The 16,311-nt window shown below is 41.2% G+C and overlaps 1 protein-coding gene across 1 annotated transcript in view; it reads left to right on the top strand.

The window, feature by feature from the left end:
- The first annotated feature begins 14,659 nt into the window (after positions 1 to 14,659).
- Positions 14,660 to 16,311, top strand: part of ATP8A1 (ATPase phospholipid transporting 8A1) — a 240,458-nt gene continuing 238,806 nt past the window's right edge. The window contains exon 1 of the mRNA XM_077136764.1: positions 14,660 to 15,006. Coding sequence (XP_076992879.1) covers positions 14,958 to 15,006 — 49 coding nt within the window. The 5' untranslated portion in view covers positions 14,660 to 14,957. The remainder of the gene's footprint in view (positions 15,007 to 16,311) is intronic.

Raw genomic sequence — 16,311 nt, 5'->3', positions numbered from 1 at the left:
AAACTTCTGAGTGTTCTAAACAAGACCATTCAAACTCCAAATTTGCTACAAAAGGAGACAGTATTTTGGACAGCAAGCTGCAGGACAGATCAATTGTACCCTTAGCTCGTTCAATCTCCAGTTTTTGAATGTCTGCCAAATTCTTTAGGCTTCTACAGGGTGACCAACCCAAATAATTCACTCACTGCTTCAACATTCTCAATTGTCAGTAGTTCTAAGAAATTCCATGTTACAATAGAAAGAAAAAAGCCCTCCTTTTATTTCCCAATACTAGAAAACAATCTAAAATAAAATTGAGAAAATGTGAGACTAGCTTTTCCTCTTAGTATTTCATGTTTTTTTTTTGTTTTGGGGGGGCAGAATGGGTTTATCAGTAAGTGTGCTACTCTACTTTATAAATTCTTCCACTCTCTAATCTATTTCCAAGGAAAAACCAGAGGAAACAAGATTTCTTTTAGGTCAGAGTAAAGTGTTACTTTTACCTATTACTGTTTATATATGCCAATATAAAGATTTTTCTAGAATAAGAAAACTCTCCCTAGCTTTCCATCAAACCTATTTGCAAAGACCACTAAAAGTAAAGCACCTTGAACTTTTACATGATCTGTAATAATATTAAGGGATTAATGTTTATTTTAAAATATGGTGATAGTATTTTTTGTTGTTTCTTGACTTTGACCTCATGCAGAAACCAAGCTTCCCAAGTATCAGAAGAGGAGTATATAAGGCCTACAAAAAAAAAAAAGTTTCATTATCTTCTGAAGCCAAGGTCTTAAGTAAATTACTCAGAAGAAAAAGTTTTTTATGTCATAAATTTTAAAACAAGCATTCTCTTTTTTTTCTGTTTCATATAATTACTCTTGGTAACCTGTGAAACCCTCACTGAAGTACATTTCATGTAGTTTTTACAGAGGTATTCTGGGAATTGAGGAGATAGGGAAGTAATGGGAATTGTGGGCTTTCCCTTATCATACTAAGGCCAGTGTGGACATGGGTGCAGACCTTCCGGACCAACAAAGACGGAGGGAATCAATGGCAGAGCTGAGAGTAGTTAAGTAGACACCACGGAGTAGATTCCGAAAAAAAAAAGAAGCAAGAACAATGAAACCTTTACTCTAAATATACAAAGTGAAATTGCAATGTAAGACGTATTAAAAATGTAGGGTGGTGCAATGGTGGCTCAGTGGCAGAATTCTTGCCTGCCATGCTGGGGACCCAGGTTCGATTCCCGAAGCCTGACCATGCAAAAAATGTAAAGTAAACACACCATCAAATACCCTGGTGGTTTTGAGCTATATGTCCCTCGGAAAACACCTTTTAAACTTACTCCATTCTAGTAGGTGTGACCCATTGTAAGTAGGACCTTTTGATGAGGCTGTTTCAGTTAAGGTATGGCTCACCACAATCAGAACGGGTCTCAATCCTATAACTGGAGTCATTTATAAGCAATATGAAATGCAGACAGAGAGAAAGAGCCACGGGAAGCAAGAAGCTGAAGGTCGTTGGAAGCTGGAGAAGGAAGAGGCCAGGAGAGGCTGCCAGATGTATTAACATGTGTTATAGTTTGCTAGCTGCCGGAATGCAATATACCAGAAATGGAATGGCTTTTAACAAGGGAAATTTAATAAGTTGCTAGTTTACAGTTCTAAGGCCAAGAAAATGTCCCTATTAAAACAAGTCTATAGAAATGTCCAATTTAAGGCATCCAGAAAAAGATACCTTGGTTCAAGAATGCTGATGACGTTCAACATTTCTCTCTCAGCTGGAAGGGCACATGGACAACATGGCAGCATCTGCTGGCTTTCACATGGCTCTACCTAAAAGGGATGCTCTCCAAAATGTTTCCTCTTTTAAAGGATTCCAGCAAGCAACTCCACCTTCAGTGCGGTGGAGACACACCTGCATGGAAATCATCTAATCAAAAGTTACCACCCACAATTGGGTGGGTCACATCTTCATGGAAACAATCCAAATACTCCCACCCAGCAATATTGAATGAGGATCAAAGGGCATGGCTTTTCTGGGGTCCACCACAGATTTAGACCGGCACACCATGTGACAGAGGAGACCAGGACCAAGGACCACCAGCGGCCAGTCCCAAAACACCACAGTCTTCAGGGGAAAGCATTGCCTTGGCGATACCTTGATTTGGGCTTTTTCCTGGCCTCAAAAGTGTGAGCATTCCCATTGTTTAAGCCACCTCTTTACATGGTATTTGTGCAGCCTAGGAAAATAAAACAGATACTATTAATCACAAGATAATAAATAGTAACCGTATAGCGGAGAAACCTAGTAATCACTACCTTAACCAAGTAACCTAATTTAATCTCCTTTAATCTGGAACGGTTTGTTCCAGATTAAAGGAGATTTAATCTGTTCCAGATTAAAGGAGATTATATAACATGACAACTGAATACAGCACATGATCTGGAGTTTTATTTTGCTATAAAGATCATTACTGGGATAAATGACAAAATCTGAATAAGGTCTGTAGGTTAGATAATAGTACTACTACTAATTTCCTGATTTTCATCATTGTCCTGTGGTTGTGGGAGAGAATGCCCTGTGTTTAGGAAGTACGTACTGAAGCATCCAGAAGAGGCATCGTGTCAGCAATTTACTCTTAAACAGTTCAGAAAAAAACAACAGGAGAAAGTGAGAGAGTAGGATAAGACAAATGTAGCAAATATAGTGAAATATTATTTGTATTGTTCTTGCAACTTTTCTCTAAGACTGAAATTATGTCAAAATAGAAAAATTCAAATGTAAAACTTTGAGATAAATATGATAGTTTAATTGTCCAAGGATAAAGCAAAAATAGGCCAGTCCTTTCATAGGGAGTCTCCTTGAGGCCATACTTCAGTTTCTAGGCTTATTTCCCTGTCCTGATGTCCGTTCCTCTTTTTGCCCACAAATGCTCAAAACCTTCTCAGCCCCAATTTCCATTCCACTTAAGGAAACTGTTACTCTTTCCTGACTAGTGGAATGCATCGATTCAATAACCTATTTCCCCAAAGACTGAATAAATTAAATGGAGGAAGGGTTATACAGTAGGTGGTGATGGCACTTTAAGAACCCACCTGCTCTGTTGTCCTTTCATCAGTGTGAGACAATGGTATGCTTCCTCATCCTTCCTTCTCAATTCAAAAATAATTATTGTATCAAACTTACCCCTTTCTCTTCTCTCTCTCTTTCACACCCAGACACACATAACAAGGAGTAATTTTCAGAGATAGTACAGAATAGATTCATATTGAGGAGGAGATGGCTCCCTAAAAATTGAAGATTCTTTGTACAGTCCCTTTTCCAGCAAGGTGACAGCACTTTTCCTTATTAATGTCCATCCCTACTTCTACCCTCAGATTTGTCCTCCAGTTTCCTAACCACACCAAGGGGCTTGGTGAAAAAGAAAAACCTGTCTTCAAAAGGAGCTATCTGCCCTTACTTGTCAACTTCTGGCCAACAAAAGACCCAAGAGAAGCTCAAAAATTACGGCTCCTCCTTTCCTTAGTCTAGATAAATATTTTTAGGCAGGCTATTCCCATAGGGGCACAGTAAGAGAACATACCATGCTCTGCCTACAAGAACCTGCCCAGGATTTGGAGTAGGGGAAGAGCATGGAGGGAGGCTTTCTAACTGTCATCCTCTGTTTCCCTTCTGGGGTCTTTGTTCAATGTAGTTTCCTCTTCCTGGAATCCATCCCCCACTTAAACCTCCACTGTCTTGGTTCTGTGAGCATGGTAGGGGCCCTCAGGCCTGGGACTCCTGTGCAAATTCCCTGGTGCAATCAGATGAACTTAAATGATGATGACATACCATGGCAGCATTAACAAGAAGATAGGAGAAATCTTGCTGCACTGAGAAGGGGCCTGAGCTTGGGGTTTCAAGGTCTATGGTCGCCATCTTGAAATTATTTTTAATAAGATTATCTTTGAATTTATGCCTTATAAGAGAAGTCCAATGGGACAGTGGAGAATGTGCAGGGACTTGGAGCCTCCACTAATGTGTAGTCTTGACTCTTGCTGCCTTCTTGCCTCCCCAGGATGGTTCTGTGCTGCTTGCACTCTCCCAAGTGCTGCTCTCAGCCTGGGACAGCAACTGGGTCACATGGGGTTGATACCTGCACTCAGTCATTGCCCTTTACCCTGGCAGGGGTTTAGATTGGCCATGGGTGGGGGAATGGTTAGATCCACACCACAGTATCTCAGTGTAGGAAAGGTGCAGGAAAAGGTAATAGCTATCTCCACCTGAAGTTGAAAGCTCCCTGGCACATATAGTGGGGGGCCTCCTGCACTCTCCCAATTCAGGTTCTGGACTCACCCTGATGTAAAGGTTCATCTGATCCCTTGGGGATCACCTATCTGCAGTAGGTTGGGGCAGTTTGTCTATGGGGAGGAAAGATCGACTTCTTTGTCCCCAGTTGAGGCCCCCATTTTCAATTTGCACTGGGCCCTACAAATTATGTAGTTAGTCCTAAGTACTACCACTTTCTGAGAGACCCCTATGAACTAAATGCAAAGCCAATGAATTTTTGCGTGTGTGAGATTTGTATGAATGGAACACTGCCTATCTGGACTGAAAGAGACAGAGAAGGGACAAATTAAAGGAAGAGTAACTTCAGGCGCAGAACCATGGTGATGGAATGAATGTATTTTCTGTGTAGAAACAGCATGGCTTTTGGGGGCCCAGGGGGTGGAGTGTGATGGTTTGGAGCAGTATGTACCACAGAAAAATATGTTCTTAAACCTAATCCCTTTCTATGGGTGTGAACCCATTATAAATAGGACCTTTTGATGAGATCACTGCAGTTAAGATGTGGCTCAACTCACCTATTACTGAAGTCCTTTATAAAAAGAATGAAATTCAAACAAACAGAGAGATAGAAAATTACAGAGGGAGCAACCAGAAGGTAAAACCAGTGGAACCCAGAGGCCAGTAGAGTCTGCTATGTGCCTTGCCATGTGACAAGCTAAGGACAAAGGATCTCCAGCTGCCAGCCCCAGAAGAACAGAGTCTTCGGGAAAAAGCATTGCCTTGATGGTACCTTGATTTGGACTTGCCTTAACCTCAAAACTATGAGCTAATAAATTCCCATTGGTTAACAATTTTACTTGCTCTGTGATGTGTATGATATGTAATTGAATGATATTTGCTTGAGCAGCCAAGGATACTAAAATAACCCCCAGGATTCTATTTTGTGTTGTCGTTGTTATTGTTGTTTCTTTGTCATCATTTTGCTTCATTCTTTCTCATTTTTATTAGGGCATTTGTAGGTTTACGGAAAAATTATGTTGAGAGTAGAGGTCTACTATGTCCCCTCACCCTAACTATAATTTTCTCTATCATAATCATTTTGATTAGTGTGCTGGTTTGAAAGTATTATGTACCCCAGAAATGCCATGTTTTAATCCTGAATCAATCTTGTGGGGGGTAGCTGTTTCTTTTAATCCTGATTCAATATCATAGTGTGGAAACGTTTGATTAGATTATCTCCACAGAGATGTGGCACGTCCAATTGTGGGTGTGACCTTTTGATTAGATGGAGACATGACTCCACCCATTCAAGGTGGGTCTTGATTAGTTTACCAGAGTCCTATACAAGGGGAAACATTTTTGGAGAAACATCAGAGATGACACTGATGCAGATGCTTTGAGAACAGTTGCTTCAGAGCTGACAGAGCCACACAAAACCCAGATGTTTGTAGATCAGGTACCAGCAGACATAAACATGTGCCTGCCCATGAGATGCTAAGCAAGCCAGAACCCAGAGTTGTGTCTAGGAGGAGCTAAGTGAAGACCGCAGAAGCCAAGTGCAGAAACTCCACAGGAATCAGAGGCTGAAAGGAATGGCATCCAGGAGGAAGGGACCAGCAGATGCCAGCCACATGCCTTCCCAGCTGACAGAGGTGTTCTGGACAGCATCAGCCTTTCTTGAGTGAAGAGAACCTCTTGTTGGTGCCTTAATTTGGATATTTTCTTGGCCCTCGAACTGTAAACTTGTAACTTTTCAAATTCCCTTTTTAAAAGCGATTTCATTTCTGGCATATTGCATTTGGACAGCTTAACAAACTAATATACCCCCTTTCAAAACTTTTTACCTAATTATTACCACTCCTTCCTTCTGAAATAGCATCTAAAGTGACATGACAAGAAAAATGAAGTAAGATTTTCTTGGGGCTTTCTTTCTTTTTTATTTCCAATATTGGCTTTCTGGCCAACATCAAGCAAATAAATTATAATAATATTATTTTATTCATAGGTTATCTTAACCACATATGAAACATTACATTGCTTTCAAGATAAAAACCACAGTATCCAGTAAAAATATGTTTAGTATATGTTTTTGGATATATTACAAAAGCTCCTATAGGCAACTCAAGTTCCAGAGATAAACTTGAAAGCCCAGAAATATTTTGGGGTATAATCAATATATACAGGTTAGACTACTTTTCCTGTAGCGTACTATATACAGTTGTGATTTTATATTTATTTATAATTATTTGATGAATGTCTGCCTTTCTGTCAAGACATAAGTTCTGTGAGTGTCCCGTCTGTTTTAGCTGACCACTCAACTTCTAGTACACAGCATAATGTCTAGAAAATGGTGAGCACTCAATATGTTGAATATATGATGAAAAATGTCTCCATTGACAGATAAGAACCATACCAAGGGACAAGAAGAAACTTTTGGAAAAGTGATGGATATATTTATTGCCTTGAGTGTAGTGATGGCTTCACAGGTGTCAGGATTCATCTAATTCTACACTACAAACATGTGTGGTTTATAACTATTGTATTTCAATAAAGCTACTTTTTAAAAATGTCAAAATCCATGACAAAACAGGCAAATTATATTATAAATTAGTTCATGAACTAATTACAACAATGCGTAAAAGAGGAACCAGCACACTGGAATGTTGTTCAGCAAATTTTGGAAAATAAACAGTACTTCTCAATTAAGTCTTAATTTTTACCTTCTGGTCTAGTAGGTAGGAAATTTTAAATGAAAAAGTCATACCATTTAACTGAACCCTTACCATCAGTTTTAAAATAATGCTATTGAATTTTAAATCTCAGCACTATCGAGATTATGATAGAGTATACTGTTTTCTCTTTTTTACCTTTTGAGTAAAAAACCCAATATATGTTTTTCCTATAGGATGGTGTGTGAACTGAATACTTATTTTAAATATATTGGAGGAATTTTTTCTTTTAAAAATATTATCAAGGGTCCTTTCATATAATACAAATCCAAATTTTAAAACTCTAGGCTCATTCAAACAGGAGCAAACTATTTTCAATTATAGTGAAGAAAAACATCATTGTACCTTTTGTTGGAAATTTCAAGTGCATGTAAAGGATAATCACGTTTAAAGACGTTATAACTTTGAATTATGATCTTGCTAAGATGTTTGAAAAGAGACTGATAATAGTCACGAAAAATGAATCACAAGCCTGAGAAAAAAGGATCATTATGAGAAAGGATTAGTGACTGGATTATTCAGTGGCAGCAGATTTAGAGCCTCGGTTTAGTCAGCTTGTTACTAAAATTTGATCACTTAATTTTTAAAAAGCCAGTATGGTACTCACATGATGTTTCTGATATCAAATCTTGAAAGAAAATTTGCTCTAAATGATTTCATGTAAATAATTCTGACAAAATTACATACCCCGATATATATGCTTATGAAGGCCATAACTTATTTCTTCAAATGGAATGCCACCTATCCTCCAACCTATTTCCATTCTCCAATATGAGGTTCCCAGAGCATTCATAGTACACACACTCTTCAGTTCATTCATTCATTCATGAGCATTTATTGATCAGGTGCTACATGACAGACAATGTTCGGTGAGGGAATTAGGGCAAAATTAGCTAGGGTGGCCTGGCTTCATTTCAGATCCACCTCAGAGGAGGTCTGAGAGGCAGGCAAGGACCAGATCACATAGAACTTTGTTTAGGACGCTAAGGAACTTGGGTTTCCTTCCAAGTGCTGTGGGAAGCCTCTGAGGGGTTTTCAGAAATGACATGAACCGACTTGTGGCTTAAAACAATAATATCTGTGGCAGCTGTGGGGTGAATGGTAGACGAAAATCTAAGCAGGGGGACCATGTAGGAGGCTATTGCAGGTGAGAGGTGATGGTGGCTTGTGCAGGTGTGGTAAAGGCGGACGTGAAGAGAAGTGGCTAGAATTGAGAACTGTTTTGGAAATAGAGCCTAAAGAACACGTTGGAAAGCTGTGTATGAGGAGGATGGTGACAGAAAGAGAGGAATTATGATGTAGAAGCCTGAGGGAAAGGACCTTATAAGTTTAATGTTTCATACTATCTTAGATACACACTATTCATGGAGTCACCAAAGCAACTACATGCTAAAGGTAATAAGCATCTACTTTTACAATAAGCAGGTAGATTTACAATTTGATATCTCAACTTCTATTTTAAGCTAAAAGTTGTAGTTATATAAAATTTCAACTTAATTTACCTGTTTATTTTGTGCTTCTGTGAAAGAACTTAACATACAGTGGCGCCCCACTGTTCGGTGCCTATATTTTATGGCAGTGCAGTAATCAACTTTCCACGCCTCTGTCTTACTCAGAAGCAGGATTTTCTGGTGTGTCTTCAATTACGTTCAGACCACAAGTGCCAAAGGATTTTTGGCTGTATTGTAAATTGGCAAGTTAGTGATCACGCCTCTTCCACCTATTTGAGGACAAGCTCTTCCTAGAAAGGACCAATTCTTATTTCTTGGGGGCCCCAAACTCAGGCAGTATCAACTATTTAGTAAGTGAAAATCTACCAGTATAGGAATTTTCCTTAATTTAGCTTTTTTTGTTAAACTTTTGGGATTGATAATTTTGCCTTAGCTGACAATATTGGAAACTTAATTTTTAAAAAATAGCTTTATTGAGATAAAATTCACTTCTAGACTGTCAAAATGCATATGTTAGAAATGGGTTGGCTTTTTTTTTTTTTTGTATGCTGTGTGGTGGGGTCACATTTCATTCTTTTTCCATGTGAGTACCCTGTCATTGTAGCACTATTTATTGAATTTTTTTGTTTGTTTGTTTTTGTTGGTTTCTTTGTTTGTTTTGGGAAGTGCATGGGCCGGGAATCGAACCAGGGTTTCCCACATGGTAGAATTCTAGCACTGAACTTACCCTCACACTCCCAAGGGTTGGCTTTTAACAATGGGGATTCATTAGTTTACAAGCTTACAGTTCTGAGGCTGTGAAAATGTCCAAATTAAGATGTTGTCAAGACAATACCTTTTTCCTAATGCTATCAGGGATCATGGACTCTTCTGTTACATGGCAGGGTACATGGTGGTGTCTGCTGGTCTCTCCCTTCTCTCCCGGGCTTTATTGCTTTCAGCGTCTCACTTCTATGGCTTTCTCTCTGTTCTGTGTCTTTTTCTCTGTGCCTGGATTTCATTCTATTATAAAGGATTCCAGTAAGAGGATTAAAACCCACCCTGAATAAGGTGGATCACATTTTAAGATACTACTCACCAAAAGATCCTACTTGGGTCCACACCCACGGAATGGGTTAGCTTTATGAACATGATTTTTGGGGGTTCATAACAGCTTCAAACCATCACATTCATATACTATAGAATACATCCATTTAAAGCGTACAATTTGCTGCCTTTACTATAGTCACAGAGCCATACATTCATTACAAAAATCAGTTTTAGAACATTTATTACCCCCCAAAGAAACCTTGTACCCATCAGCTATCATCTTTCCATCCATAGACAAACACTTTGTCTCTAAAGATTTGTCTATTCTGAAGTCACACAACATGTGGTCCTTTGTGACTGACTTTATTTCCTTAGCATAATGTTTTCAAGGTTCATCCATACTGCAGCATACATATGCTTCATTTCTTTTTATTGCTGAATGATATTCCATTATATGAATATATCATATTCTATTTACCATTCATCAATTGGTGGATATTTGGGTTGTTACTACTGTTTGGTTATTATGATTAATAGTGCAATGAACATTTATGTACAAGTTTTTGTGTGGACATCGATTTTCATTTCTCTTGGGTATATACCTAAGAGTAGAGTTGCTGGATTAAATGGTAACTCTATATTTTTGTTTTTTTTTTTAACATGAGCAGGCACCGGGAAGTGAACCCGGGTCCTCGGGCATGGCAGGCAAGCATTCTTACCTGCTGAGCCACCGTGGCCCGCCCGGTAACTCTATGTTTAACTGTTTTAGGAATTGCCAGACTATTTCCCCAAAGAGACTGCACCATTTTACATCTCTACCAGCAGTATATGAAGATTACAATCTCTCTATATGCTGATTTGAAATTATTATCCACCCCAGAAAAGCCATGTTTTAATCCTGATCCAATCTTGTGGGAGTAGCCATTTCTTTTAATCTTAATTCAATACCGTAGGGCAAAATCTTTTGATTAGATTATCTCCATGGAGATGTGACATGCCCAATTGTGGCTATAACTTTTTGATTAATGGAGATGTGGCTCCACCCATTCCAGGTGGGTCTTGATTTGTTTGCTAGAGTCTTTAAAAAGGGAAACTGAAGCCTCAAAGCTGACAGAGAGAGCAGATGTAGATGCTTAGAGAACAGTTGTTTCAGAAAATAGAAACACGGATGTTTGGAGATGCCTGGAGCCCCACAGATATCACCATGAGATGTTAAGCAAGCCAGAACCTGGAGAGAGCCAAGGGAAGCCAAGAGATGAAAGCCAGCCCCAGAGAGGCAAAGTGAGGAACCCCTACAGGAACAGAGGCTGAAGGCAATGTAATCAGGAGCAAGGATCAAGCAGATGCCAGCCACATGACTTCCCAGCTGACAGAGGTATTTCCAACCCATCGGCCTTCCTTAAATTAAGGTATATTTCCCTGGATGCCTTAGTTTTAGACATTTCTTATCGGCTTAGAACTACAAACTTGTAACTTATTAAATTCCCCTTTTAAAGCCATTCTAATTCTGGTATATCACATTCCAGCATCTTACTAACTAATACATTCTACATACTCACCAACAATTGTTATTATCTCTCTTTTTTTTTTTTTGACAGTCATCCTAGTGGCTAAGAAATAGTATCTTGTGGTTTTGATTTACATTTCCCTGATGGTTAATGATCTTGAACACCTTTTTGTGTTCTTATGGCCATTTGTATATCTTCGAAGAAATGTCTAATCAGATTTTGTCCATTTTTAAATTGGATTGTCTTTTTGTTGAGTCTTAATAGTTTCATTTTGAGTTCATTTTTGTTATGGTATGAGGTTGTAGTTCACCTTCATTATTTTGCAGGTGGCAATTCACTTTTCCAAGTACCGTCTGTTGAAAGACTATTCTTTTTCACTCTTAATGATCTTGGAATGGAGACTTGATTTCTAACTTGCTTAGCAATAATGGTGATATCGTCTCGGTCCTTTTGTTTTCTTCCTATGCAATTTAAACTACCATTCAACTGACTCGGGATACCACAGTCACCTCTGACCTGTTCGAATTTTAAATCTGGGTCTTTCTGGACAATCAAGTTCTACTGACACGTGCATCTTACCAGGACAATAGAAGAGACTGGCTGTGTTTACATGTACTTTTACTTTATTCAATTATTCAACAATACAAGCCATCCTAATTCAAAGGGAAAGCAAAGAACATATTTTCCATTAATTCCTGCATAGTGCAGGTAGATACCAAGAAAATCATGAAATACTCATTATTGCAGAGCATAATTTGGTAGAGTTGAGGGAAATTATGTAGGAAAATTTAAGGGGAAATGTATAACTATTCTTGGAAGGGGACATTCTGGGACTCTGTTCTTTTGGATGACTCATTAGAAAAATTAAAGGAAAGTACCCTCGGTACGACATTTAAGACTTCCCCAAATCTGGTACCTCTAGTCTCCATCCACAGGTTTCCAATGAAAAGCTTTGTTGTCGTCAAATTGGATTCGTTTCCCTCAAACATATGTGCAATTTTCAACATTCATTAAACCATCGTTATTGAGTGCTTACTTCATACCAGGCATTCCTCCCTGGAATGGTATCTCCTTTACACAGATTGAAGCCCTAGATCTAGCTCAACTATGTTGATCCCTCACCTCTTGGAACCTCCCTTTCTCTCAGCGTCTGTAGTTGTTACTGCTTGTCTAATTGGCGTTTAGTGACAGCCATCTCGTTGCACTGTTGGTTAACTTTCACCTCTGCGTTAGCCAGCACTCTGGCTCAGCACCTTACCCATATTATGGATTCAATGTATGATTTGTTCAGGATGATAAAACCTGGTCCTTGGAGAAACTGGTCTTGAATAGCTCTCTTCCTTCCAAGTCCATCAACAGTGTACTCATAAGACCTGAAAGTTTTAAAATGACCTTGCTGATATTGAAATTGTACTACAGATTCTGTGACAAGGTCATGTTGCTGGAACCAGAGTTCTTTGCCAGGGCTGGCACACTGGGCTTCTTAGATAATGGAAGATTTGAAAGGGCATTGAAATTGAGCAGATGCAGCATAGTGCAATACTCAACTTTAATCAGGTTTCTGAACCAATAAAAACGTGTGATTTCTAGCAACAGGCATGAGTCGTTTTTTGAAATGAGGTAGTTGGGATACTCTTGCCATCATGGATAAAATGATTGCATAATCTGGGAAAAGACACAGTAAAATGGAATATATCATGCAAAGTACTCAGTATAAAAGGCTGTTTGTGTGTGTAAAAAACACCGGGAAGGATAACAGATGTCAACTTTGCCAATGGTTGTTAACAGTAAATATATATATACATACATGCACAAGATTTCTCCATAGAAAATAGGAGGTGATCTTTGAAACTCCTTGTTAATTATTTGTAAATAAGCAGAATTGAACCTCATTTGAGGAATGATCAGGAATAACACGCTATTGCTTAATAAATCAAATACCGTCATGTGGCTGTGCATTGAGTTTGAATGAAAACTAGTGCTGGTTTTATATAAAGTTACACCTGAAATGTTAGTAGTAACAGCACTGCATTCATTTTCTCTGGTTTCTTCTAAGGTTTTTTTTTTTTTTTTTTCTTTTTTGGCATGGGCAGGCTCAGGGAATCGAACCCGGTCTCTGGCATGGCAGGCAAGAATTCTGCCACTGAGCCACCATTGCACCACCCACCCACTTCTTACTAAGTTTTTTTTTTTTCATGGGCAGGCATCAAATTTCTTTAATTTTATTTCAGATTTCTATTCATCAAGCCAGAGGAAACCTAATTTATGGAATAAAAGTGGCCAGTGATGACGGTCCTATAAAAGCTGTTTGCTCATTTTTTACTTTTAGAAGACCTTAGTTTAAATCATGCCCATCACTAAAACAGGCACACTATCTTTGAGTCCTGCTCTGTCCTGTGATGTTTTATGAACACTGGGGATACATTTTCTTTGTTCCAACCTCAGCATCTGAATCAGAGCCAAGTAGAAGAGTTCCTCATAAATATGCATTGCCCCCCTGACTGAGTATTAATGTAGGGCAGGGCTACGATTAGGAAACACTACCTGCAGGAAGCTGAGGAAATAATAGGAACTGAGATAAGACTTTTAGCAGACTTTTTTTTCCCTGAGGCTTGAGAGTAATCATTTCTCTCTCGTGTCTAACCTCTCTTGACCTTTGCCTTCAGGATGTGAAAAGATTTCACTTAAAAGGCCTCCGGCTGAGGCTCTCTTCCATTGGGTACTGGAGGAAGAGAGGAAGCAAATTGCTTCTAATTTAGTTTAGTCCTTTCTTGCCATTTTAGCAGGATTCACTAGAATCCGCAAAAAACCTTACATCCTAACTCCAAGATGAAATCAGAAATAAGAATAATAAATAATACTCTACTCGTTTTGGTAACTTGTTAGCAGAAACCTCCTTATACAAAATAAAAAGGTAATGAGGCTCTAATGGTCTCTAGGATGTGGGGCAAATTAAAGTTTAATATATTTATGGACTTGTTTCTAAAACCCCCTCTTCTTTTCAGGAAAAACGACTGCACTCAACTTTCTGCACTCTTGACCATAAAGACCCCAAACCAAGAAAAGTCCTATTTGAACCACCTGGAATAGCTAGTTGATTTTACTGCAACTCCAGGGCTTTGCCAAGCTGCAGAGCACACAGAGCCGGGATGCACCCGGCTCGCTCGCAGGCCGGCCCCAGATGCACCCAAGCTCCGCAGGCAGGGACAGGAGCACTCCGAGCCCCGAGTCTCATAGCCTGTTGCTCGTGGAAAGCAAGTGAGGCTCAAGCCACGAAGACGCATGGGCTAGAATTCCACCCGAGTAGCAGGGACGTCGTCTCTTTCCACTGCTCCCCCTGAACTTAACCCTCGGTGTCCCTGTCTCTTTCGCTTCTCTCCTGCCCACTCATACCCAACACCCCTTTCCAGGCGACGGGCCGTTCCATTGTTATTAAAGACCGAGAGGATAGCGAAAGGGGAGGACCTACGCGGGATGCAGGAACCAAAACATCCCTTCCCCTCTGGCCAAGACTTGGCCAAGTGAATTTATGGTTAGGAGAAACAGAGAGCGCCAATGCCGAGGGGCGAAGCAAGGGCGCCCTAGGAACGGGAGGCTGACACCCCACCCCCAGGAGTGGTACCGCCCCGGACGGGGAGGGGCGTCGGAAGCTTTCCGTGTCTCCCCACCCCTGTCCCGCCTTCCTCGCGGCGCCGCCGCGGGAGCTAGTGAGCGCGCGCTCGGGAGACCCTCCCCCGGCTCCAGCGCCCGAGCTCCGCCCCTCAGCAAGCAGCCCCCTTGGTGGCTGCGGGGAAATCTTGCTCAGCTCTGCGACACCGCCGCCGCCTCCCCTCCTTCCTCTTCCTCCTTGCGGGCGTGCGGGTGCAGCGCCCGGCGGCGGCGCTACCCTGGGTGGGCTACGGGGCCTGCGCGGCGGCTGAGCGCTCAGCAGTGTGCCGCGACAGGTGCAGCTCCCGGCCGAGGACCCACCTGCGGCCGTTGCAGTGATGCCTACCATGCGGAGGACGGTGTCCGAGATCCGCTCCCGCGCGGAGGGTGAGTGGCCGCCGCAGCGTGGGCTGTGCGTGGAGCGCTCGGGGACAGCTGAGGTCCGGCGGTGAGCTTGCGTGTGTGCGTGTTTCTGTTTGTATGGTGGGGGAGAGGCGCTCAGCACCACTTCACCCCACCCGCTCAGTGTGGCTGTCGCGCCCGGTCCCTGGCGAATCCCTCTTGCGTCTGCTTCCAGCGTACTCGCAGAGTCTTTCCCGGCTCCAAAGCCGCCGAATTGACGTCCTCCGCGGATACCGTAAGGCTAGCTCTTTACCGCAGCGCGTCCGTTCGGAACCTGTCACTGAGTGCTGTACTCCTGTCCACCTCTCACCAGTAGCACGCAGACCCCCATTTCCATTCAGCTTCCCCTTCCTTATGCACAGTTCTCCAGCCCCGCCGCCCACCTTTTTGCAGCTCCCACATCACAGATCCCCAGAAGGGGTTTGCTTTCCCCAGACTGCAGGCTCCTGAGCCACAGCCCCTTGCCTCTCAGAGCGCCAGGAGCCTTAATTGGGGTTGGGTGCTCAGTGGGGACCGTGCATTACAGTCTCTGCAATTCTGATTCCTGCAGCGGGGTCTTACCCACATCACACTTGAGATTTTATTTTTGTTTTTCCTTTTGGCCGAAACCGCACTTTGGCCAGCTGAGCTGAATTTCTAACAAGGTGGAACCTGTTTTCTTTGCTCCACCCAGGCCAGCTGTTGAATGGCTGGCTGTACTTGTCAGCACTGAGCAACAGATGCCCGCGGGCACAAGCTTGTAAGCTTCTGGAGACGGAGGCACTCACTCCTGTCTGAGGTGCACCCAGCACCCTACCTGTCCTATGGCAGATACTTAATAAATGTTCCTTGATTTTGTTCAGGGCAGAGCTCAGATTATACATATTTCGAGTTATTAATTTAATTTTCTATTTTTTTCACTCTCCCATAAACCCATATTTGAATCCTGTAAATGTGGAATAGCATGCCTTTGAGAACTTGTCTATCTTGCCATTTTTACTGATTCTCAACATACCTTCCAACCTTTGTTGAGGCAGGTGGTAAAGTGGTTCTAGAAAAAAGATATGGAAGTTTGGGAAATGGGATTACACAGGTTTGGGGCAGGCCATTTTATTATTTTTTCCACTCATATTCCCTATGTGAGAAATGGGGATGCTGGGCTTCAATAATATGATTTTCTGATTCCAGCTTTTAGGAAATATTAAATGAAACTTCCCTGGGGAGAAGCCCACCACATAGAAGTCAAAACTAACCTGTGTCCTACATAGGAATTTAGCACATGTTTATTGTCATTTGTAATATACCAAAAAA

This window comes from Tamandua tetradactyla, chromosome 19, assembly GCF_023851605.1.
Source record: "Tamandua tetradactyla isolate mTamTet1 chromosome 19, mTamTet1.pri, whole genome shotgun sequence".
Classification (NCBI taxonomy): Eukaryota; Metazoa; Chordata; class Mammalia; order Pilosa; family Myrmecophagidae; genus Tamandua; species Tamandua tetradactyla.
The sequence above is the reverse complement of the archived record's forward strand: the minus strand, read 5'-3'. Positions and strand labels throughout refer to the sequence as shown.